The sequence below is a fragment of the Exophiala oligosperma genome, assembly GCF_000835515.1.
Source record: "Exophiala oligosperma strain CBS 72588 unplaced genomic scaffold supercont1.6, whole genome shotgun sequence".
Lineage (NCBI taxonomy): Eukaryota > Fungi > Ascomycota > Eurotiomycetes > Chaetothyriales > Herpotrichiellaceae > Exophiala > Exophiala oligosperma.
This window is the reverse complement of record NW_015622823.1, coordinates 1685873-1707431: the sequence shown is the minus strand read 5'-3', so window position 1 is coordinate 1707431 and position 21559 is coordinate 1685873. Positions and strand designations below refer to the sequence as shown.

Genomic DNA, 21559 nt, shown 5'->3' with positions numbered 1-21559 from the left:
GAGGTTGCAGGGTGACATTGAACAAGTGAAAAGAGGTCGAAACCGATGGCCAACTGAGATGTTCCAGGCAAAAGTAGTGACTCCGTAAGTGTCTGCGATGCAACGCGTGGAATACAACGTACAAGGAGTCAAGGGGGTTGGAAGTGGAAGGTCGGGACGGACTAGCCAGTCGATGAGCGCTAATCTGGAAGTCACCGATCTCAAAGCCTCGTCTCGTCTTGCATGATCGTTAGTATATCAAAGCCAAGAAACACTTACTTCCCATGTGCTCTCTTCGATCATGCAAATGCACTCCGTATGTGTGGCTGGCATGAATCTGATGCTCAAGACGATCAGATCAAGAGTGATGTACTCGTACAATGCTAGTGGAGATCATGTGCAACTCGTTTTCGTCCTGTCGATCGACAAGAAGCTGTGGGGTCCGATGAGTCGCTGTACAATAAAAGTATGGTCTAGGGAAGACATCGAGGCCACTACCGAATCCGTACCCAGTGCTCCGTACCTACTTACGTGTTCTTTGTGGTCTCAAAAATCTTCATAGGTGGCAGGGCTATCCGTAGTCACTCCTCTGATCGTCCTTGACAAGATTGCGTTTTGGAGGAATTGGCCAAGATCCGGGGTTGAGGTGGTGTCGTGTCAGGGGTACAGGTAGGAGAAGGTTACATTTTTCGAAACGAGGGAATTTCCCACTATTATCTCCGTGAATATCGCTGTTTCGCGCGCGGCGACATCAGGAGAAGTACGGATAATGAAGTTGTTGTTACCGTCCCTGATATTCCGTCGATTGATTGATCAAGGTCATAGGGTGTAGTACTGTAGTCAGGAGGACCCGGAGATGCTGAGGCCTTTGCACCAATGGCAAGATGAACAGGACGGGGTAATCGATGAACTTAGGAGGCATTGGGGATGAGAAATACGGCGATCGTTCTCTATCACACCTGACGGCATTATCAATAGGTTCGTTGCAATTATTGACAAGGCTGGAATATATTGATACGGAATGCGTATGTGAACAAGAAGGTACAGATTCCGGCCCGTAGTTCTGCCGTTCCGCCCGAGGCACTTCATATCATGTCATTCATCCATTCTACAACCCTACACAAAAATCACCTCACTTGCCAATACACTCATAACAGCATTCCTTTTGTGTTTATACTGCTCTATAGTAGCGCTGTAAGTCTACAGTAGGAGCAGAAGATACAACAACAACAACTCCATCGTCAGTCATCATATCAAACGCAGCTTGAACCTCACATAACAACGACAATGTCATCCAAACGAGCTCTTACCACCCTCTCAAATTCTCTCAAAAAACACCTCTCCTGCCCCCTCGGCGTAGCTTCAATCTCGTCCTCATCCACACATGTTCACCCCCAGCCGGTGTCCCCCGCCGCAAGACCACCATCCCGGGTAACCTCAGCCATGCCTATGCGCCAACCACGTCGACATTTCACCACCACCCTCGCCCGACGAAAAGAGGACCCCTCGTCTACCTCAAAGATATACAGCATGGCCGACATCCAGAGCCTCACGGAATCTCCCGACCCTCACCGGATCTTGATCGACGTACGTGAACCGGCCGAGTTGAAATCTACAGGCAAGATCCCGGGGAGTTACAACCTACCCATCTCGGCATCGGACGCTTATTTCCTCCCGGCCGAAGAATTCGAGGAGAGGTTCGGGTTTCAGAAGCCGGGCAAGGAAGACGAAGTGATTTTCTACTGCAAGGCCGGCGTGAGGGGGAAGGCGGCGGCGCAGTTGGCGAGGCAGGCCGGGTTCGGTGGCAAGATTGGAGAGTTTCCGGGCAGTTGGCTCGAGTGGGATGCAAAAGGGGGGAAAGTTGAACGGGAGACGTGAAAAAGTTGACTTCGCCTCGATGAAACATAATAATCGAATATTGCAATGTCAAAATATAAAAAATTAATGCAATGCTGAAAATGCCAAAAGTGTTGTCGTGATGTTGGATGCTGGTGAAAGGAGTGGGACGATTTACGACGACGAGGATGAGTATCCCCCACCCTACCGACTTGACGGGAAGAAGGTCGCACTAGTTCGGTAAATGAGTTGCCCTGGATTGAACGAAGCACTACCCAATGTTCGGGGAGGATTCAAGGTCATTTGTGGTGAGCTAGCGTTCCAGAGGATATGTGTAGACGTTGAATGGGACGGTCCAGATTACAAGGTATTTCCATGCTATCTCATATCGTAGCTGACCGTATCCCTACGAAGTATCAGTGCTGTGTGTTCACCTGCTCTATATTTCGCAAAGGGTATGAGACCACATTACACGATGTTTTAATATCGTGACGGTCCAGCATCGACGTCCAGCTCAGGGAGTAGTGTCATATCGATATCCATGTCCACATCCTCTCGGTCCTGATAAAGAGCGGACGAAGGTCCCAATTCCAGCCCTTCAATTTCGCCAGCCAACTTGCTGGGGGGGCTGGTGGCCGGCAATTCGTTCTCTTGCTCGTGCAGGTTCTGATCGTCGCCATCCTCGTTGGGGCTTTCCTCACCGAATATATCCCTCCTTCGTTTCTCTCTTAGCCACCGGTCGACTTTCTCCTCGGTACTGTTCACGGCTCTCATCAGAGTCTTGAGATTGAGACACGACACCTGCGCAGCTTCTTCGTGGAACGCTCGAACTTCCTCGCCCGCCCTGTCTATTTCCTCGATGGAGAGATAACGGGGATAGAGGGCGCCGGGTCTGAGCAGGTTCAGACCGTACTCTGTTTCCTCCTCGGAACTGACGGCTCTCCGCGACTGAAGAGAGGCTTGGACTTCTCTGATTCGAGTTTCCAAATGAGATTGTGCACGCTGATGATGATCATGTTCAAGCGTCGTGGTTCCCACCGGCGGCACATCATGCAGAGGAAACATATCTAGAATATCTTTATCCAAAGCACTTTCTTGGCCCAGTCCTTGCGATTTCGATTGCGACGATGCATTGTCTATCCACGTTCGTTGGTACCAGTCCATGTACTGGTCGAGTTGCTTCTCGGTCATGCTAAAAACCTCTCTATCGGTGACATTAATCTCCGTCCCTGGTTTGAGACCGTCAGGTTCTTGCATCTCGTCCAGTGCCTGTTCGTAATGAGTCTTCGATTCGAGCCAAGCCGACCACTTCATTCGAAGTGTCGTGGGATCGTTGGGGCGCTTAGGGTAGCATTTGACCGTGGCGCTGTCGAAAGGAAATAAAAGCTTCGTAGCGACGACCAACAGCGAAATCAGCTGTGCCTCGGGGTACGACGTTACATGGCGTCGCATCTTCTCGGATACTGTCGTGTCAGGATATGAAAAGGTGTATTTCGTCATGAGGTTCAAACGGCGAGCCATGCCGTACACTTCGATCGGGAGCGCCAACAACCGGACATAACTGAAGAGAAAGAGATTGACGTTCAGAGGCGGTAGAATCATCCCAAAGGTCGAATTGAACATCTCAGCTCGACGATAAATTGCAATCTGGAGGCCATCGACTTCAAGGAGTCGAGTCGTATCGAGGGAAAGATGGTACTCTGAAGGTAAGCGATCCTTCATATCTTGTGGCACATGTCTGATGGCGCGGATGAAGGTGATTTCTTCAAGTTGAATCCATCTTGTCACGGTCAGCATGTCGTCGTGATGGCCGAGTCAGTGTGGAAGGAGTTAACCTACCTCAACGTGGTAGCCAGGCTCACTGGTCTCTGCAAGATGATGATGCCAAGGTAGTTGAGAGCAATTGTATCGATCAGCAGTGGACTCGGTACTTTTGTTTTACGCTTCTGGGCGTCCGTGGCTCCTCTTGAGTTGTCCGGTTCTGTGTCCGTATCATCTGTCACAGGATCGTTTTCTCCCTCTGTCTCAGTGAGAGTATCAGACCGCATAGGGTCTTGTAGACGGCGATCCAATTTTGAAAGCCACAATGTCCACAGTTCACGAACCACCGTCTAGCACACAGGGATATCAGCACAAATCATTCAAAGAGGAACAAGATAAAAAGGTCTGGTCACCGCATACCCATAATTCGTCCGGCAAGCCTTTCTGGTGGACGAGAGTGTGACACTGTTTCCACAAGATGAATTGCCAGCACTGAAGGAACAATTGATACGCCTTTGCTCCTCGAAGGACTATTGTAGTGAGTTAGAAAAATATGATTCCCCCGAGCTCAACACATAACTTGCCTCTGGAAAACTTCTGCTTTTCCTTGACTTCTTTCTTCCTTACGACTCTGCCTCTGTTCGCAAAATCCGCTTCATCCTCGTCGACAACATGCCCTCTGGCTTGTTCATGGCCTTGAGCGCAGTAGGTTCTTCCATCTTCGTCGACGTAAAATTCTGTCGAGCCGCAAAACAGACATTGATTATCGTCATCCATTTTGTCGTGAGAATGATATGCTGAAGCGGCCGTACATGATGGGCGACGATAGAAATAAAACCCTGGCTAAGCAGTACGAGCGCAATTAATCGAGAGTGATTGAGCAGTATGGAAAATCCAGAGAAGGCACTTGACTCCGTGTGTGGTGATACTTGAACAGTGAGAATACGAGATCGAAGTTGAAGGCCCGTGAATATTTTTATTGTCCGGCGCCAATCAAAAACTCGGGATTCACAATTTCCCAAGATTGACATGGACCAATTCCAATGATAACACAATCAGATACAAAATACGGAATAAGTGGTTTAATTGCTTGCATTTGTCTAACTACCAAGAATTCGAAATGCAATGCTTGGAGGCTATTGAATTCGTGACTGATGGAAAATTGCTTTTTCAGGCCGAAGTCACAGATCTATAGTCCATACCAACTTTCGGCAAGGTCTGGATAACGTTGCCAGCTAGATGGTCGTAATAGAGACTGCCCTGACACCTATCGTGTTCTCATAAGCGAAATCATCGTCATGCACCCTAACAAGTAGGTCGTAGACACGAGAAGATGTCGCGAGTCTGTCGTGGGCTTCAACCAATTTATTTGGGAGCCTCCTTGGCATCCATGGCGCATTCCTCGCCCATGGCAGTCAAGACAATGACATCTGGAATAAATCAGTATCGACAATCGCACACAACGGATGATCGCATTGCTTACTGGTGTCCTTCTCATCGGTGCGGAAAAGCTTCTCGATCTTGTCACCAACTTCACCTTCTGGCATCTTGACATCATCCTTGGTAGACCCATCATCGGACATAAGGGACAAGAAACCATCATCAGTGATATCGAGCTGTTTTCGCGTTAGCCCACTCTTGCTCCTGTTTCCTTGCCAGATGTAGAAGCTTCTCTTACCAACTGGTATTCACGACGAGTGACATTGGGAACCTCCATGTTGTGGGTGGAAGGAGAGAGATCTTCCAACTTCTTGCCGGTGAAGATATCGAGAGCGACCAAGTGAACCTTTGCGTGACCGTGCTTTCCAGTCTTGGAGGTGGACATGTCGACGATCTTGCATGGGCGACCCTTGATGACAACGAAACCGTTCTTTCTCAAGGCGGAACATTGCATAGGGTAGGTGGCCGAGGCACCGGCATCGGCAGACTCGAAGGTGTGTTCATGCTGTGGAAAAGAAATGTCAGATCATGTTTTCTTGGTGATGGTTTGGCGCCGCCCTGGAAGCATCCTCAGGCGCAGGAACAAACTGCGCCAATGCTGGACAAAGAGGGGAAATGACGAGCGCCAACTCACCTGCGCGTCGTCGGCCATTTTGAAGATAGAAGGATGCTATCGAGATGAAAGAAAGGAATACGGCGGTGAGAATACGGGACAAGATAACAGGAGGGCGACAAATTTCGAGAGAAAGAGAAAGGGAGAGAGGATGAAGTACACAGGCCAGAACCCAAGGAAAATATCAAAGTGCAACTGTAAGTGGGATCGAGGCAAGAAACGGCGGGGGGCAAAATCCCGCTAATCGGATAAGACCAGCCCCGCTAGCCACATTGGGACACATGGCTTGGCGCGGTCACTGGACTCGCGAACAGGTGGCCTACTGTACGGGAGTACTGCATCGCGACGACAAGCTTCAACAGAACCGCGCAGGTTGACAAGTCGTGGTACAACCTCTCATCATGATAACGCAGTAGGACTCCTCTTTGCCCCGGACCTTGGACGACGAGATGTGGCTCGATCGACTGACTACAGGTTCCGGCACTCCCAGCGGCTCTATCACTCCCTCCAGACCGTATTCTCCCTCTCCGCGCAAGAACTCCCACCTCGGTCCTCTCCAACGCAGTGGTCTCGGGCTCTCCACAAACAGATCCAATTCGTCACTTGACTTGAGTGCCAACACATCTTCTTCGTCACTGGCACTGCCTCCAAGACCAACAAATGGCTCAACATTACGGTTCGAGCAGAAGCCGCCGCCAGATGTGGCCGACCCCGTGAAGGTTTTGCGCGGGATACTAGGACAGACGGGAGACAAAGGGGATGCGGTCCCATCCAGCAAGGCAGGCCCTTCTGGGATAAGTACAATTGACTTTGGAGGTCTGAGTCTGCAAGAATTCGTCGATCAAGAGACCCTCCCACAAATCCGAGCCACAGATCATACAATAGACATCTCGGCCAAGCAAAACAGACAGAAATATAAAGATTTCCATGCGTCTATAGCAGAATGTGATGAAGTGCTCAAGACAGTCGAAACGTACTTGACCAACTTCAAGGCAGAATTAGGCCAAGTATCTGCGGAAATCGAAAATCTCCAGGCTCGTTCTATTCAGTTGAATGCTAAGCTTGACAATCGTCGTAACGTGGAACGACTTCTCGGTCCTGCAGTCGAAGATGTCAGCCTGTCACCCTATACCGTGAGGGCCATCGCCGAGGGCCCCATTGACGAAACCTTCCTGAAAGCACTCAACGAGATAGAAGCTCGATCTGCCATCGTCGCGGCCAAGGAGAAGAAGTCGGAACAGGTCAAAGCTCTCCAAGACCTCAAACCGATATTGGACGACCTTAAAGCCAAAGCGATCGAACGAATACGAGACTACATAGTTGGTCAGATCAAAGCTCTCAGATCACCCAACATCAATGCCCAAGTCATCCAACAACAAACGTTCCTGAGGTATAAAGACCTATACGCCTTTCTCTCTCGTGCACACCCTACACTGGCCGAAGAGATTGCGCAAGCATATGTCAACACCATGAGATGGTACTATAGCAGCAACTTCACCCGGTATCAACAAGCACTCACGTCCCTCCAACTGCACACATTCGATCAGTATGACCTCCTCGGGTCCGAACCTGCTCCTGCACGACGAGCTGTCCTCAGTGCCTCAAGCAAGGGTGGTCATGCACAACACGACGCGTTTGGGCTAGGCCGGCGGGAAGATGTGCTCAAATCGAAGAACGACACGGCATTACCAGCGTACCTCGTCGAGGACAGCAAGTCCACGCATTACCTTGAAACGCCCTTTCGCAACTTCAATCAAGCTCTCACCGACAACGTGTCGGCCGAATACTCGGTGGTCACCGAGCTGTTCTCGACGAGCACATTCCAGCAGCTATCGCGTCGGGTATCGGAGATCTTCGAACCGACATTCACCATGGGTCATAACCTCACCAAACAACTTGTCGAAGACACCAACGACTGTCTCGGGATTTTACTGTGCGTGCGACTCAATCAGCATTTCGCATTCGAATTACAGCGACGGAAGATCCCCGTCGCCGATTCGTACATCAACTACACCAACATCCTCCTCTGGCCTCGGTTCCAAAAGGTTATGGACCTCCATCTCGAGTCCCTCAAAAGGGTTTCTCTACCGTCCACCCGGGGAGGCGCCAGTGCAGCGTTCTCGCTTGTCGGTGGCGGTGGCGGCGGGTCAGACGCGTCCAAGTCGTCACTCGCTCCGCACGCCATCACCCAACGCTTCGGCCAATTCTTGCATGGTATTCTCACGCTCAGCGCCGAGGCTGGGGACGACGAACCCGTCGCCAACAGTCTGGGTCGGTTACGGTCAGAGTACGAGACGCTCATGGGGAGATTGGCCAAGGGCGCAGGCGACACGAACAAACGGTCGAGGTACTTGTACAACAATTACAGTCTTGTCTTGACCATCATCAGCGACACCAAGGGAAAATTGGCCGATGAACAAAAGGAACACTATGGTGGGTTGGTGAGGGATATGAAAGGGAGGTAGATTGAATACCTTTTTTTTGTCCAAAGGAGAGAGACCTAGGACTCTTAGGTTGATATAGGTAGCCTGTACGGATAATGATGATGTTAAATCATATCATTCTTGACAAAAGTCATTGATTTGGTACCGAGTTATACGCTACGGAGTACATTTTCTACGTTCCGTTTTGTATTTCACACAAAAGCCATCTCGTCGATAACTTTGCATAGTACAAAGTAGCATAGTATATCATCGTCACACACACACACACACACCCAGATGAATGCTTTTGTCCCATATTTGCCATGACCGCGTATCTTTGTATGACTGTAAGCTGTAGGGATCACAAGAGTTTGAGAGGTGGTTGAACCGGGGCCGAGAAACGGTTCAAATGGCTTGAGAAGTGGTTGGAAGAAGCTGAGAAGTGAATGAAACGGCCGGAGAAGCGGTCGGAATAAGCTGAGAAATGGATGAAATGGCAACCTGCATCGACTTGGGACTATCTACTCCGTATACCGACGAGGAAAAGGGAAAAAGGCTTACCGACAACCTCCTCCTTTTGTGTACTTCCTTCGACTCGAGTACTTACTCCGTGTCAGCCACTCCTGTTTACAGCCCTGTCTGCTCCGTAGAGCGCTCAAATTTTTCACTCCCGGGGCCTATTTTACAAGGCGCTATGTTTGAGGCAAACCACGACGCCTAGCATTCAACTCCCCCAAGGTCGCCTCGCATGCCGCGACGAGAAATGTCTCAACTAAACGGAGGGAATTTTCACTCCTTTTTACCATGTAATAGTAGATAGAGGACACACCCTCATGGTCATCGAGGCGAGACTCGACAGTACATCATATTGGACCCCTGACAATCGAATTACCCATTAGAGGTTGCACCCCGTTCAACAGTTGTTTCTTCTTTGCCCATCTCCTGAAAAGACTACTTCTACTCACAAGATCAAATTCTGGGTTAACGACAACGACGACAATTATGATGGACCGTTTTGAAACCACAACAAGAACGAAATATGTGATACACGTCATCTTTAAAGGCCACTGCAGACTTGAAACCATACACGTCGGGGGCTATAGGAAAGCATCATGCGTTGTTACTTCTCACTCTGACTGACTTTGGACTGGCTCAATGGTCGATCAATACACTCGAATCCATATTGAATCTGATTGATGCTGTCTGTAGGTAGTAAGGGAATTGAACTCAAAACCAATATAGCGATGATTACGATCACGACTACCCTCAGCACCATTATGGTGTACATGACTACGAAAAGACAAGAAAAGGAAAAAAAAGAGTTCGAAAAAAGAAATTGTGCTTTCATTGCCTTGTACTTATTTCATTTGATCCTTTTGTGTCGGAAGAAAACATTACCGTTGGTAACCCGACACTTGAGTTCGGCTTCGTCAATGATGGTGTTTCGGTGGAAACATCACTCTCCTGCTTCCCCTGTGCGTGAATCACCCATCTCCTCAGACTCGAGGTATTGATTGTCGACCTGTCAGTTCATTGCGGACAACCCGGAATACCGCGATCTGAAACACCTTTGGTGCCACTACCACCACCACTCAACACGATCGCGGAGTCGGAAGTGGTCGACCGAAACAGTGGGCAGGGGAGGGGGAGAAGGGCGCACCCGGATGAGGGAGGAGGAGGAGAAGGGGCGGACGAAGCACCCAATGGGGAGAAGGAAGAGCGAGGAAGTGACTCGTCTCCTAATCACCCATGGGTTCGTCCTTCTCGTTGTCGTTGTCTTCGTCCTCATCCTTGACATCGTCCTCAACACCCTTTGCGGCCTCTCCTTCTGAAGTAAAGAGTGCCGGAATCTCCTCGTCGCTCATGCTTTGCGTGTCGATGGGTCCGTCTCCTTCTCTTTATCTCTGTAGTGCTGACGAGACCATCTTCCGAGAGGAAGGATCCATACGCCGTCGGTGGAGGCCATCTCTCGAACATGAACGCGTCCCGTCGAGGTGATGATGAAGGCAGCCAAAGGCGAAACGTGAGGAAGAAGAAGCCAGGCCCCCAATGGGCAGGGGAAGAGAGGGGGACCCCCGATGGAAGAGGAGGAGGAGCAGGACAAACCCCCCAAAATGGAGCAGCAGCAGCAGCAGCAGCAGCAGAAGGACCCCAATGGGGAGGAGGAGGGAGGGACAGGAACAAAACGAGGCGAAATGTGCCCACATCGATGTCCTCGACCCCCTAGCCGATCTCCATGTCATGGTCCTCTCTTTCTCTACACCACCAGGAGACCTGTCTTTCTCTCTCTCGCTCCATGCTTCCCGCCGGCACCCTTGAGGTCGATGCCCATTGGTAGAACCTTTCATAACGGCCGATGGACACGGTCTGTGCTTGAAAGACTTTGTCAGAGGAAAGACCGTTTTGCGCAAAGATGTTCAGACTTACAGTGGCAAAGGGCGTTCACGCCAGGGTAAGACTTGTCGACATGTTGGTATCTTCCCGAACGGGAAGACAACCGGAAGGGCGTCGGCGACTCTGATTCTTCGATCCGACATAGTTTCCCACTCTGTTCCTTCGTCGCGTAACTCTCCCCGGCTTCCGTTTCTGCTCGAGAAAAGGAAGACCACGAATGTCGGAGGGGAAAGGAGGCGACAGAGTCACAACCGTGGACCGATTGAGAGATCACCAGCGGTGGGGGACGACCGCGGGAGAAGAGGCGGAGGAGGAGGAACCGTGGGTCGATGGGCATGGCCGGCGTCGGTGGTGTAGGGGGAGGCAGTGGAGGCCCCGTCCAGCGTCCCAATATCATTGCCATCACGGATGACACGAATGGTCACCCAGGCCCCCTTCAGCTGGAACTTGGCAGACCGACCCGAGACTAGATGTAACATCTTGAGTACATCTGTCGGGCCTGTCGCATCGCCGAGGGGCAGCCACACACCGCCAGGGAGGTACTCGAACATGAACGCGTCCCAACGAGAGAGTGTGGGACACTCGATTCCCTCATGACGTCGCTGGCAAGGTCGCCAGCAGGGCCATAGACAAACCGGACGCGCCAATAAAGGACAAGCCTCCATCGACGCAATCGCATTCGTCCCCAGAAATGGGAGGAACGGAGTTCTCACCTCGTCGTTCTGACGATCCGAGACCCAGGCAGCAGGCAGGCGACCACACCGCAATGAGGCGGTATTCGCCGTCACCCACGGCGCCAGCTCTTCTCTGAACAATACCCTTCTTGTCGACAAGATATCCTCGAAGGATTTTGGTTTTTATATATATATATATATCCCATACAGAGATATATTTGTTTCGACAACATCACCACAACCACATCAATACGTCATCATTGTGCGTGCGGGCGTATTGTCTGTGTGTGTGTGCATGTGTCGAACGTGGCCCATTCTGAGAAGGTGCCGAGTATGATTCTTTGTCGGAACCAAAAGAATATGGACCGAAGGAAGGGCCCATGGTTTTCCGCACAGCAGCCTTGACAGAAGCTCTTCGTGATTTCCCCTGAACTGCCTGGAACATGCGGAGGGCCAGGCACACCTTTTCAATGCCAGCCCCGGCAAGGGGAGAGAGAAGTATCCATGTCCTGAAGCGGTGAACCAACCGCCTCTCCTCCAAAGCGCCAGGAACTCTCTCAATCTCGACATTTGCTCTCAATGAAGAGACGAGGAACAGAAAGACGGGAGGAGCGGATGTCGAGCAAGGCCGAGAACAAGTTGCTGATGTTGCTGCTGTTGTTGTCGCTGCTTCGGCTGTAGCGTGACCGAGACAGGGGGGAAGAATGAAAGAGAGGGGAGGCGGGGAACAGAGTGGCGACCTCAAGACGCCATTCGAAACACAAGGTGCGTCTAGGTCGAAGTACGACCGCACCAACCCCGTGCCGCATGACGGCGCGCACCTCAATTCTCCTCTTCTTCTCCTTCTGATGGGTTCTTCGCCCCCCAAGCTCAGGCAAGGACAGGGCAACAACCATCGGCGCGTCTGCCCAAGGGACAAGGCCGCTCCTCGTTGAAGAAATGGGAGAAATTTCGCAAGCGCAGACACAAACACAAGGTTCGGTTACAGTGTATTTGCGCCAACCTTGCCCGAGAACAACAACAACAACAACAACACAAGGTGGTGATGTTTTGCGAGTTGTCGTTGTTGTTGTTTCCCCGCGGAGTGTGCTGGCCATGTCCCCTTTCTTTGGTTGAAATCATATATATATTTTTTACATTCATTTGTCATGAATGTATTGTTGGTTGTGGTACAGGTGTTTTGAGTGTGTACCGAATATCACAAGATAATAAATGTCATGAACTCCTTCAGGAGGGTTGTACGGAGTATGACATTTGAGGACAGTGTGCACATGTATTGGGATGCTGTCTGTGCATCATGTTGTTGTTGTTGTTTGTGCTGCTGTCCTTGAGTATTGTGATGTGATGTGATATGTTGTGTGAGGTGAGTTGTGGAAGTGGTCGTGTTGCGTGTTGTTGTCGTGTAAAGAGAGTTCTTTGGTATGTGGTGACTCCCCCCCCTTTCCCCCTCCATCGATGCAATGATATACAAAAGTATCTCATCACATCGACGAAGAGAGAAGGGGTTCCTTGTACTGTTGCTGTTGTTCTGTTGAGTGTTGTTCTGCTCTGTTGTGATGAGAAGGAAAGAAAAACCCCAAAAAACCAAAAGATCGCGACGGATATTTATATGTCGACGATGACACCAATTAATCGTTTAGTGACTACGAAAGTCGCTGCTCTAGCACACCAGATGAATCAACTGCCTCACTCACTCGTCCCGCCAAGCGGTAGGTCTGGTGAACAACCAATACAGAGTAAGAGAACGTGAAGTACCCGGGAGTTGTACAGTCGTAACCGTCACTTACCGACCTCGATCATTAACGCGTCTTTGCTCACACACACTCACTCACACTCGTGTGTGTGTGTGTGTGTGTGTGTGTGTGTGTGTGTGTGAGAGAGAGAGTGAGAGAGAGAACGTGATTGGGGAAGAAGAAAAAGTAACCAAGCAGAATAGGCGACCATCACACCATAAACAATACGTACAATGGCTCACAATGGTCAACAAGGCAATATGCAACAGAGTAACAAAGCAGGTAAACAAAAGCACATACACAATAATAGAACAAAAGGGGGGAAAGACGTGAGAACCCTCGCAAAGTGAATCGTGAGGAATGGTGCATACTAGAAGGACACGCACACAACTCGTGACAACTCACATGTGCTCACCCCTAACGATTCATCACAGTTCAATCAGGATCTGGGAAAGGAAAAGCAACTACATAGGCGTCACTCTTACTCACAATGGCACACGCTCACACACACACACACACACACACACACACACACACACACACAAAGCCCCGAGTCTGGATCAGAATAGCAAACAGAAAACACAACACATACCAATGAGGACAAAGGGGAGGGGGGCAAGAAAGAGATCGACGAATCTGACAGGTTGGTCGATCTTGACCTTTGAAAGGGTACTCATGGAATTTCAAGCAACACACCTAGACACCAAGGCATTCTTGACCACTTAGTCCGTCATCTTTTGCTCTACCTTCCCAAAGGAGCCTCGTCCCTTCCGATGTCGACCTCAACCAACTCGTAACTTGACACCATTCATTCTTTCCCGTTCTTTCTCACCGCGAGTCTCTTCCTCCGAAACAAAAGCAGCTCGAGTCTTTCTCACACGCCACTGCCACTCCCACAAAACAGGCAAGAAACTCCACAGATCAAAGTCCGGCCACAAGACATCCAAAAAGACGATCTGGGTGTCTTGCGTACACTGCCACAACATGAAATCACTCAACCTGAGGACCCCACTCGTCCGGACGAGCAAGTCTATAGGCGGGTCGTCGGCAGTGTACATGTGGGAATTGAGTGTTTCGGCAGTGATCAGCTCGGGGGAAGGGTACGTTGTCGAAGACTGAGTCTGATGCTCACCAGACGACGGCGACTGTGGTTTGGTTTCGGGGGAAAGCGAAGTGAACTCGGGTGGTGGTGAACTGGTCGTGGTGGCGTTGTCGTCCTGATGTAACGTTGTCGAGGTAGATACGGACGACGTGTCGAGTTCGTGTTCGTGATCCTGATCGGAATGCGAGTACGAGGATAACGAAGTCGTGCTCGAACTGGATGACGGCGATTGTGATTGCGACTGTAACCCTCGCATATGTGGCGGTTGGAGGTATGAAGAGGACTTTGCCTGCTCCGAGATGATTTTCTGGTGTTGGCGGTCTTGTTGTCGTTGCTGCTGTGTCCGTATCGTACTGGCTATTCTCTCTTCCCTGAAAGGACTTCTTGCCACTTCCGGTTCCGGCGGTAGAGGTATCGAGTATTCTTCGACGGTATCCCGGATCGCCGTCGTGATTTCTTCTCTGCTCGTGTAGGGGAAGCAAATGTTCAACACGCATCCGCGATTGTGGGACGTCAGCTCGACCGCTCGATCCACCGCCTCGAGAACATCAGGCTTGATCAGTTCCCTCTGTCCGAGGACCCGTATCCGGGCACTGTACCGGTCGAGCAGCTCCCCGTGCTGCACGAGTTGTTTCAATTTGATCTTGGCCATGTCCATGAGTGCGTCGACCTCGTACTTTGTCCGCTTGAAGTTCTCGATGCTGAAGGCGTAGATGGTGACGTGGGTGACGCCCGACTTGTAACAGACCTCCAAAATCTTGGCCAGAGCCTCGAACCCCAGATTGTGCCCTTCGACCGTCTCTATCATGTGGGTTTTGGCGTACCGCCTGTTCCCGTCCATCACAAAGGCCACATGTTTCGGCATCGGCCCTTGACGCAGGGCGCCTATGAGCAGTTCCCGGAGTTGGTTCAGGGCCCACTCTGCGGGAGGCGAAGACATGAGCCACCGGCGAAGGTGGGACATGTGTCTGGAGGTCATTATGTCGTCGTTTTGAGTCGGGTCGAAGGTCTCTTCGGACAGAGAGGGCAGGCAGAGAGGGTGTGCCCAAGAAAAGGGCGAGGCCCGTACGAGGAGGATCCTAGGTATAGAGAAAGAGTGGCATAGAGAACTCGAGAATGGACAGGAGGACACGGTCGAGAGCAATCAACAAAGAATGTAAGGATCCAGCTGAAGAGTACTCTGCAGGCAACAATCTATTGTAGGTTAATACCTAAAGTCAGTACTTGTACATACTCGGCAGCACACGCAATGGTCGTGGCTCCGAGCTCTGGGCACGCCTTCAAGCCTTACGGGGACGAGAAGGTGCCGCTTTTAAGACAGGACAGAGAAGGCTTCCCTGCCAAGGTTTGGGAATTATTATTACTGATGCCGCTCTTGTTCAGCCTGATCCCACCGGCCGTGGGGGCCGGGATTTAGGCTGGACGCCAGAGCCACTGGGGGCTTTACGGGGGGGAAGGGGGGGGAAACTGATAATATCCCAAGCCTGATCTGCGGGATACTGTACTGTGGGCAGCTTCACGAGCAGCCTGTGCCTCTACAAGCCAATCTTTCATTCTTATCCATGGTACGGAATTAATTATTCTCGCGCAAAGCAAAGACGTCGTAGGTAGAGCCGCTCCTAAAACCCACCGACACCACGGACTCGCTGCACGGCGCCAATGAAGCCTCTGGCCCAGGCAAACTTGCCGGGGTCGACGCCGATGGCTCCTTCGGCCTGCCGCCCAGTTTGGGGATCCTTCCAGCACCCAGAATCAGGCCCGTCCTTTTCGACCTTGCCGTAGACGTGAGTATTCTCATTCTGCCTCAACCCTTCCATCCACTTGCCCACGATCAACGCGCTGTCACACATGACGTTGATCTCTTGACTGTGGTACCAGCTCTGCGTGTCCTGGTTGCCGTTCCCTTGGATGGCGATGTGCCCGTCCACGAGCATGATCTTGATGTGACAGGACCGCTTCTTGAACTTGTTGTGGATCGGGTGGACCTGGTCCTTGGCCACGTAGGCGTGGATGTCCAGGTTCTGGTGGTACTGCTGTTCGAGCTCCTCGTAGAAGCCGTGCGCGATCATCTCGTTGTGACCATTCTGACCCGGCAGCAACTCACCCGCGTCATTGTACCCGAGACAGTACCAGTACTCCACGTGCACACCGCGACGACACGCCTTGACGATTTCCGGGATAAGATCTTCGGCGTTCAAGTTTGGGGTTTGGATGAAGACGGACCGCTCGGCGTGGCGGAGGGCCGACGCAAACGCTTCGTCTTGCGGAGTATGCAACGAGCCCTTGCCCGGCTTGCCACACGGCTCCCTGCACACCATGGCCATGGGGACGGGGTCGTGCCTGGGAAGGGGAATAAAAGGCGTCATGGCATCGGCGGGGGAGATGTCTGGCGCGCTGGCCTTGGTGTCCTTTTGGATGGTCGTGTTCAGGAGGCGAGTGACGGCATCTATGCGCCGTTCACCCTGCCGAGGATGCATGCTAGCTGTGGCACGCAGGACTTCCGATTTTATGTCTGGGTCGTAGTGAGGATCACTGGATGTATGCATTGGCATCCTTGTCTGTGATCCATCCTCGGCCAGGTCGCGCAGATTCTCATGGCCGTGGGGCATTGTCTCCGTCCTGTCATCACGTTAGTCTGCGCGCATCAAAGTCTGCAGGTGTCGTGTCTCACGGATGATAGACTTCTTTCAAATTCCCACTTTGGTCAAACAAGGTAGCATAAGAGTCCGAGTCGAATGTGGGGGTGGGTTGTCCTGAAGCAGGTCTGTCCAGGCGAGGGAGGGGAGGACGCATGGCGTTGTGCCAGGATATGAGGGCCATGTCGTAGAATGAATCCACAATTGGCCCTTCCCACTGAGACATCATCTCCAGATTGTCATTGTCCTGGATGTTGTTGCTCTGGATGATGGCGATCCTTCGGTCTGCAATCATGAACTTGCAGTGGAAAGTCCCAAAGACAGGTTGGTGGTAATTGATGACCTCGAGGTCGATGTTGGGTATGTCGTTTGGATGCGGTAGACGAATGGGCCCATTAGGATCGGCATACGTCTTGGGTTCTACCACGAGGTGGTTGTGGATAAACTGTGCTTTGTCAGTTGCAGGGAAAAGGATCTGGCTGCTCTTGGACAACTCGCCTGTTTGGGACTACCTCGGTCGTATATGATCTTGACGACCATTCGTTTGTTCAACGCGACGGCTTTGCGGTTGAGCTCCTTGATTGAGTTGGTGATCAACATGGTAGGCTCGGAATGCATCCAGAAATTGGTGGCGAGGAAGACCTCCTCCTCTGCTCGGGCGATGACATTGGACATGTGCCGACAGATGTCTGGTATCGGTGCTATGATGGTGAGTGGGCACACACCGGTACTGCCCATCAGCGAGGGCGAGCACACTCCGGCGAGTGGATTCTTCTCCAGTGTACACAAGACATCGTGGAAGATCTGGTGCTCGCCTCAGTATGAAAAGTCACCAAAAAGGAGAGCTTAACTTGGGTAGATGATGCTTACTCGTAGAAACAATTTGGACGGCTCTGCCGTTCCCCACCTACCACAAGCGAGCGCCTGGTTGAGGTCTTCCTCCGTCTCATCGTCCAGTGCCACCTTCTTGGTCACCTTTTCGTCTTCAATGTCGTGATGAAAGAGCTGTTCAGCGGCCTCGTGAGCGGACAGAGTTGGATTCTTGGCCAACTCGGCGCTAACTGACACGCCGCTTTGACATAGTCTCAAGATGTTCTTCGGGATCATGTCGCCTAACGCTGGAAATTGACAGCAGCCAGAATGGGGAGTTTTGAGCTTAATGTGGTACTACTAGACTTTGTGAGAAACTGTTATATGGCTGCTCCGAAATCGGATTGCCTAATGTAGCCCCTTCGATCGAAGGCTCGAGATGGACTTGGGGGAATGATGATTTGAATAAGAAGAGAATAAGATGAGAAGAAATGCCTATTAAATTCTACATTGGGGCTACAAAAGCGACATCGCGCACTCACCACCATCCAAAGCCAGCCAAGGAAGAGGGACAGAAACCTGCGAGGTCGCGGCAACGTCGTAAGCCTGTGATGTCACACACTCAAAAAGACAATAGTTGGAGCATGTGGAGACGGGACAAGCACGCCCAGACGAATGCTTGGTTGAGCTTGGCCAAACTCTAAGCCTCGATACCTATCTCGGTCTAGCTGAATCCCTTTGTTCGTATCTCTTCGACATACTGTACGGGACAATTGAGGGCAAGGCCAAATGACGACGCCTCAGCCAGTTACTCAACTGCCAAACCGCCCCTGGAAGCCCGCCAAATCACTGTCGGCCACTCGCAGAATCACTGTACGTCCACCAGATATTGGCTTGCTCCGAGAACGAGACAGAAGGACAGGGAAGAGTGGCGTTGCAATGCATTGGTATTGGTGTCTATGGAGAGGAGTCTGGGGAAGGAGATCTATGAAAAGTGCCATAGCTCTAAGATGGAAAGGTGACCCGCACACATACAAATGTGCTTTGGCCTGGCGAATCGTGTTGACTTGTGCGAAACCGACGTTGGGGGACTTTTTCTTGGGGGTGCAAAGCGGGTGACGTACTTTGTTTGCATCTAGACAACTGTCCCTCATAAGTATCTACACCTATACATTTTAAACATACAGGTACACTTATGGAATAAAGGTACTCAAAAAGAAAAGGGAAATTGTTCCACTTGCTCAAGAAGAGAGTCATTCTTATAACCTCGCTAAATCTGCACAAAGAAAAACCCCATCCTGCTCTGTAAGAGTACACTCAATCCCAATCATCTGTCGGATACTCGAGCACTCTCCTGCTCACCTGCTCGACCACCTTGAGGAAGTAGAACATCGGGAAGCTTGATCCCTACACCACCTTTAGGGCCAACTTCTTTCTCCTTCTTGGGTTGAGGGCTGCCTCGACCACCGTTGTTGTTATCGGTCTTTTCCTCTTCTTCTTGTAATTGAACTTCCAATCGCTTCAACTTCTCTCCTCGTAGGATCTTCATAATTTCTTCCTTGTCCAGTGTCTCAAACTCGAGAAGAGCATCTTTCAAAGCCTCCAATTCCTTTCTCTTGTCCTTGACAATTTTGTCTGCCCTTTGTCTTCCACCCTCCACAATCTCACGGACTTCACGCTCAATCTCTTGCTTCGTCTCGCTCGATAGGTTGTTGTAATCCGAATGGAGATCGACGTTGCCAAGCTTGGGTGAGTATCCAAATTGAGTAACGAGGTGATAGGCAACACGTGTCGCTTGTTGAACATCTGATGCAATGCCACTTGAAACCTTGTTCGGACCATAGACCAACTCCTCGGCTGCTCGTCCGCCCATCGACACGTCGATATCGCTAAGATATTGGTCGTACGCATAGCTCACAGCATCCATTTCGGGAAGCTGGTGGGTCACGCCGAGAGCATGTCCGCGAGGGACGATGGTCATCTTGTAGAGTTCCTTGCTTCCAGGTGTGAAAAGGGCTACCAGCGCATGGCCGGCTTCATGATATGCCGTCATCACCTTGTCCTTTTCCCGGATATGTCTGGACTTGTTCTCGGCACCTAACAAGATCTTGTCTCTGGCCCACTCAAAATTCTGAGCATTGACCTTTTTGTATTTCATTCGAGAGGCATGCACAGCAGCTTGATTACACAGATTCTCGAGTTCGGCACCAGACATTCCACTGGTTGCACGACCGAGGCTGGTGGCATCAACATCTGCGGCAATGGGCATATTCCTCATGTGGTGCTTCAAGATCTCGATGCGGCCTCTTACATCTGGCAGGGGAACGGTAACGTGGCGATCGAAACGACCAGGTCGAGTCAGTGCTTTGTCGAGAGATTCCGGATAGTTTGTAGCAGCAATAAGGATGACGCCGGTACTAGGACTGAAACCGTCCAGTTCGGTAAGCAACTGGTTGAGTGTCTGTTTGGCATACGCCGGGTCCCGGGCGTTCCTTTTTCCTCCAACAGCATCAAGTTCGTCGATGAAGATGATAGCAGGAGCCTTGTTCCGTGCTTGAGAGAAGAGGTCTCGAACACGTTTCGCCCCCACACCAACGTAGAGTTCGTCAAATTCGGACCCAGACATGTAGAACACAGGAACTCCAGCTTCACCAGCGACCGCACGGGCAAGCATGGTTTTGCCAGTACCGGGAGGACCAACCAGTAGGACACCTTTAGGAAGTTTGCCACCTAGTCGATTGAACTTGTCGGGGTTCTTCAAAAATTCCACCAATTCTTGTAATTCCTCCTTCGCCTCGTCGCATCCATGAACGTCATTGAAACGGACAGTCTGGTGTTGGGGCTGGACCTCATTGTTCTGCCCGACCCGCGTTCGGAAACTGCCAGTAAACTCGACGACCATAGTGAGAATAACCAAAAGGAAATAACCGGCAAGACCAACCCAGAGGAATGTCCTGACCCATTTGAGAATAGTGGCGCCCCATGATTCCTCCACGACAACATAAAGAGGTGCCTCTTTCGCGCCGGTGCCAGACTTGTTACCAGGCATGACCATTTGTCCACCATAGTTCTGTCCTGCAACAGCATGGCCGACCGCTTGTAGTTTCTCAGGGCTTAGTCCACCACCTTGTGCCATTGCCCCGGCGGGAACATTCGCTCCAGGAGCAGGCACAGAGCCAGTCATTTGCAGAGCCTTGAGATATGAAGCATCTGCCGCGGGACTTGAGGCATAACGACCGGACTGATATCTTTCAATGACGATCTTGGGCATATTTGCCCGTAGCAATGCCGAGTAGAAAGCCGTCTGCGCCGAGGCACTTGTGGGGTTATTGTTGGCAGTTCGTTCAGCGTGGGCGAGCATGTTTTGGTTGGCGGGTTGGAACGACATGGAAAATTGTCTAGCTGAAGGCACGAAACTAGTTCCTCCCCTGCGTGGAGGGCCGAATAAGAGAGATGTCGGCGTCAACTTCGTGCGGCTGGTATGCATCGATCGCGTGCGAGTTGTCGGAGTCGGAACTCGTGGCGTATTTGTCGAGAGAGATCGTCGAAGGACTGAAAGAGGGGTCTGGAATGGCATTGTGGGCGCGCGAAGATTTTGTGACATTATAGGGAGTAATCGATGAGCATTGATAAGTAGCGGGGCTGACCGCAAGCTGTTTGTCGGCACCGCAGCCATGAAATCAGGAAGAATTTGTTTCGTAGACGAGTGTAATTCCCGCGCGACCGGGACGTTTCCTTCAGCTCGTCGTTTCGTGAGGCGATGGCGCCGAAGAGTGGCCAACGGAGATGTAAAGAGTGAAGGCAGGATATCTGGGCCGAGTGCGGACAGGCTCTGAAAGGTCACAATAGTTAGCATTGAACAACGGGCAAATGGGCAAATGTGATGTACTCACAGGAAGTTGAGACAGCGGAGCCTGTAAGGCCATGTTGAGGGTAAGGAAAGCGGCGGGTGCCGCAAGAAAAGTAGAAGACTAACAGTGAGGCAGAAATGAAAGAAGGCTGCGATACAAGAAAGACAGGATGGGATTAAATGGCCTCGCGATTGCCACGCTGCGAGGTTTAGGATGTTGTCGGGATGAGCGAGCGCAGGCGGAAGGTCGACGACGAGTAGATGATGTGATTCCATCCTCTTCGTTGGTCCCGCTTCCGCACCTTGAA

At 51.3% G+C, this 21559-nt stretch overlaps 8 protein-coding genes across 8 annotated transcripts; 2 read left to right on the top strand and 6 right to left on the bottom strand.

Annotated features, from left to right (window-relative positions):
* The first annotated feature begins 1090 nt into the window (after window positions 1-1090).
* Window positions 1091-2328, top strand: PV06_07043 (uncharacterized protein). The gene has a single exon (XM_016408228.1). It carries the CDS (start codon window positions 1267-1269, stop codon window positions 1855-1857), a length of 591 nt encoding a protein of 196 aa, XP_016261708.1. The 5' UTR covers window positions 1091-1266; the 3' UTR covers window positions 1858-2328.
* On the bottom strand, window positions 2214-4484 carry PV06_07042 (uncharacterized protein). Its single transcript, XM_016408227.1, has 4 exons — window positions 4161-4484; window positions 3997-4106; window positions 3655-3926; window positions 2214-3595 (listed from the first exon to the last, which is right to left on the bottom strand). Exons 1-4 carry the CDS (start codon window positions 4351-4353, stop codon window positions 2296-2298), a joined length of 1875 nt encoding a protein of 624 aa, XP_016261707.1. The 5' UTR covers window positions 4354-4484; the 3' UTR covers window positions 2214-2295.
* Window positions 4485-4650: 166 nt separating this feature from the next.
* PV06_07041 (eukaryotic translation initiation factor 5A-2) lies at window positions 4651-5819 on the bottom strand. Its single transcript, XM_016408226.1, has 4 exons — window positions 5651-5819; window positions 5255-5521; window positions 5060-5192; window positions 4651-5006 (listed from the first exon to the last, which is right to left on the bottom strand). The coding sequence occupies exons 1-4, from the start codon at window positions 5666-5668 to the stop codon at window positions 4942-4944; spliced, it is 483 nt and encodes a 160-aa protein (XP_016261706.1). The 5' UTR covers window positions 5669-5819; the 3' UTR covers window positions 4651-4941.
* Window positions 5820-5975: 156 nt separating this feature from the next.
* PV06_07040 (uncharacterized protein) lies at window positions 5976-8204 on the top strand. Its single transcript, XM_016408225.1, has one exon. The coding sequence runs from the start codon at window positions 6079-6081 to the stop codon at window positions 8092-8094; it is 2016 nt and encodes a 671-aa protein (XP_016261705.1). The 5' UTR covers window positions 5976-6078; the 3' UTR covers window positions 8095-8204.
* Window positions 8205-9791: 1587 nt separating this feature from the next.
* On the bottom strand, window positions 9792-10849 carry PV06_07039 (uncharacterized protein; the record flags this gene model as incomplete). Its single annotated transcript, XM_016408224.1, has 4 exons — window positions 9792-9948; window positions 10001-10275; window positions 10366-10424; window positions 10480-10849. The coding sequence occupies 4 exons, from the start codon at window positions 10847-10849 to the stop codon at window positions 9792-9794; spliced, it is 861 nt and encodes a 286-aa protein (XP_016261704.1).
* Window positions 10850-13468: 2619 nt separating this feature from the next.
* On the bottom strand, window positions 13469-15214 carry PV06_07038 (di-trans,poly-cis-decaprenylcistransferase). The gene has a single exon (XM_016408223.1). The coding sequence runs from the start codon at window positions 14932-14934 to the stop codon at window positions 13636-13638; it is 1299 nt and encodes a 432-aa protein (XP_016261703.1). The 5' UTR covers window positions 14935-15214; the 3' UTR covers window positions 13469-13635.
* A 360-nt stretch (window positions 15215-15574) lies between these two features.
* PV06_07037 (uncharacterized protein) lies at window positions 15575-17698 on the bottom strand (the record flags this gene model as incomplete). Its single annotated transcript, XM_016408222.1, has 4 exons — window positions 15575-16574; window positions 16627-17041; window positions 17086-17395; window positions 17462-17698. The coding sequence occupies 4 exons, from the start codon at window positions 17696-17698 to the stop codon at window positions 15575-15577; spliced, it is 1962 nt and encodes a 653-aa protein (XP_016261702.1).
* Window positions 17699-17954: 256 nt separating this feature from the next.
* On the bottom strand, window positions 17955-21498 carry PV06_07036 (uncharacterized protein). The gene is made up of 2 exons (XM_016408221.1): window positions 21295-21498; window positions 17955-21233 (listed from the first exon to the last, which is right to left on the bottom strand). Exons 1-2 carry the CDS (start codon window positions 21325-21327, stop codon window positions 18729-18731), a joined length of 2538 nt encoding a protein of 845 aa, XP_016261701.1. The 5' UTR covers window positions 21328-21498; the 3' UTR covers window positions 17955-18728.
* Window positions 21499-21559: the final 61 nt, after the last annotated feature.

What these genes read in the sequence shown, in the direction of transcription:
- PV06_07043 (XM_016408228.1), top strand. Translation starts at nt 1,267, where the DNA reads ATGTCATCCAAACGAGCTCTTACCACCCTCTCAAATTCTCTCAAAAAA.
- PV06_07042 (XM_016408227.1), bottom strand. Translation starts at nt 4,353, where the DNA reads ATGGATGACGATAATCAATGTCTGTTTTGCGGCTCGACAGAATTTTAC. An exon ending in AAAGCAGAAGTTTTCCAGAG is followed by an intron (nt 4,107 to 4,160) that starts GCAAGTTATGTG and finishes TCACTACAATAG; the next exon opens with TCCTTCGAGGAGCAAAGGCG. An exon ending in AGCCTGGCTACCACGTTGAG is followed by an intron (nt 3,596 to 3,654) that starts GTAGGTTAACTC and finishes GACCGTGACAAG; the next exon opens with ATGGATTCAACTTGAAGAAA.
- PV06_07041 (XM_016408226.1), bottom strand. An exon ending in CTCGTCGTGAATACCAGTTG is followed by an intron (nt 5,193 to 5,254) that starts GTAAGAGAAGCT and finishes ACGCGAAAACAG; the next exon opens with CTCGATATCACTGATGATGG. An exon ending in CACCGATGAGAAGGACACCA is followed by an intron (nt 5,007 to 5,059) that starts GTAAGCAATGCG and finishes GATTTATTCCAG; the next exon opens with ATGTCATTGTCTTGACTGCC.
- PV06_07040 (XM_016408225.1), top strand. Translation starts at nt 6,079, where the DNA reads ATGTGGCTCGATCGACTGACTACAGGTTCCGGCACTCCCAGCGGCTCT.
- PV06_07038 (XM_016408223.1), bottom strand. Translation starts at nt 14,934, where the DNA reads ATGACCTCCAGACACATGTCCCACCTTCGCCGGTGGCTCATGTCTTCG.
- PV06_07036 (XM_016408221.1), bottom strand. Translation starts at nt 21,327, where the DNA reads ATGGCCTTACAGGCTCCGCTGTCTCAACTTCCT. An exon ending in CTCCGCTGTCTCAACTTCCT is followed by an intron (nt 21,234 to 21,294) that starts GTGAGTACATCA and finishes GTGACCTTTCAG; the next exon opens with AGCCTGTCCGCACTCGGCCC.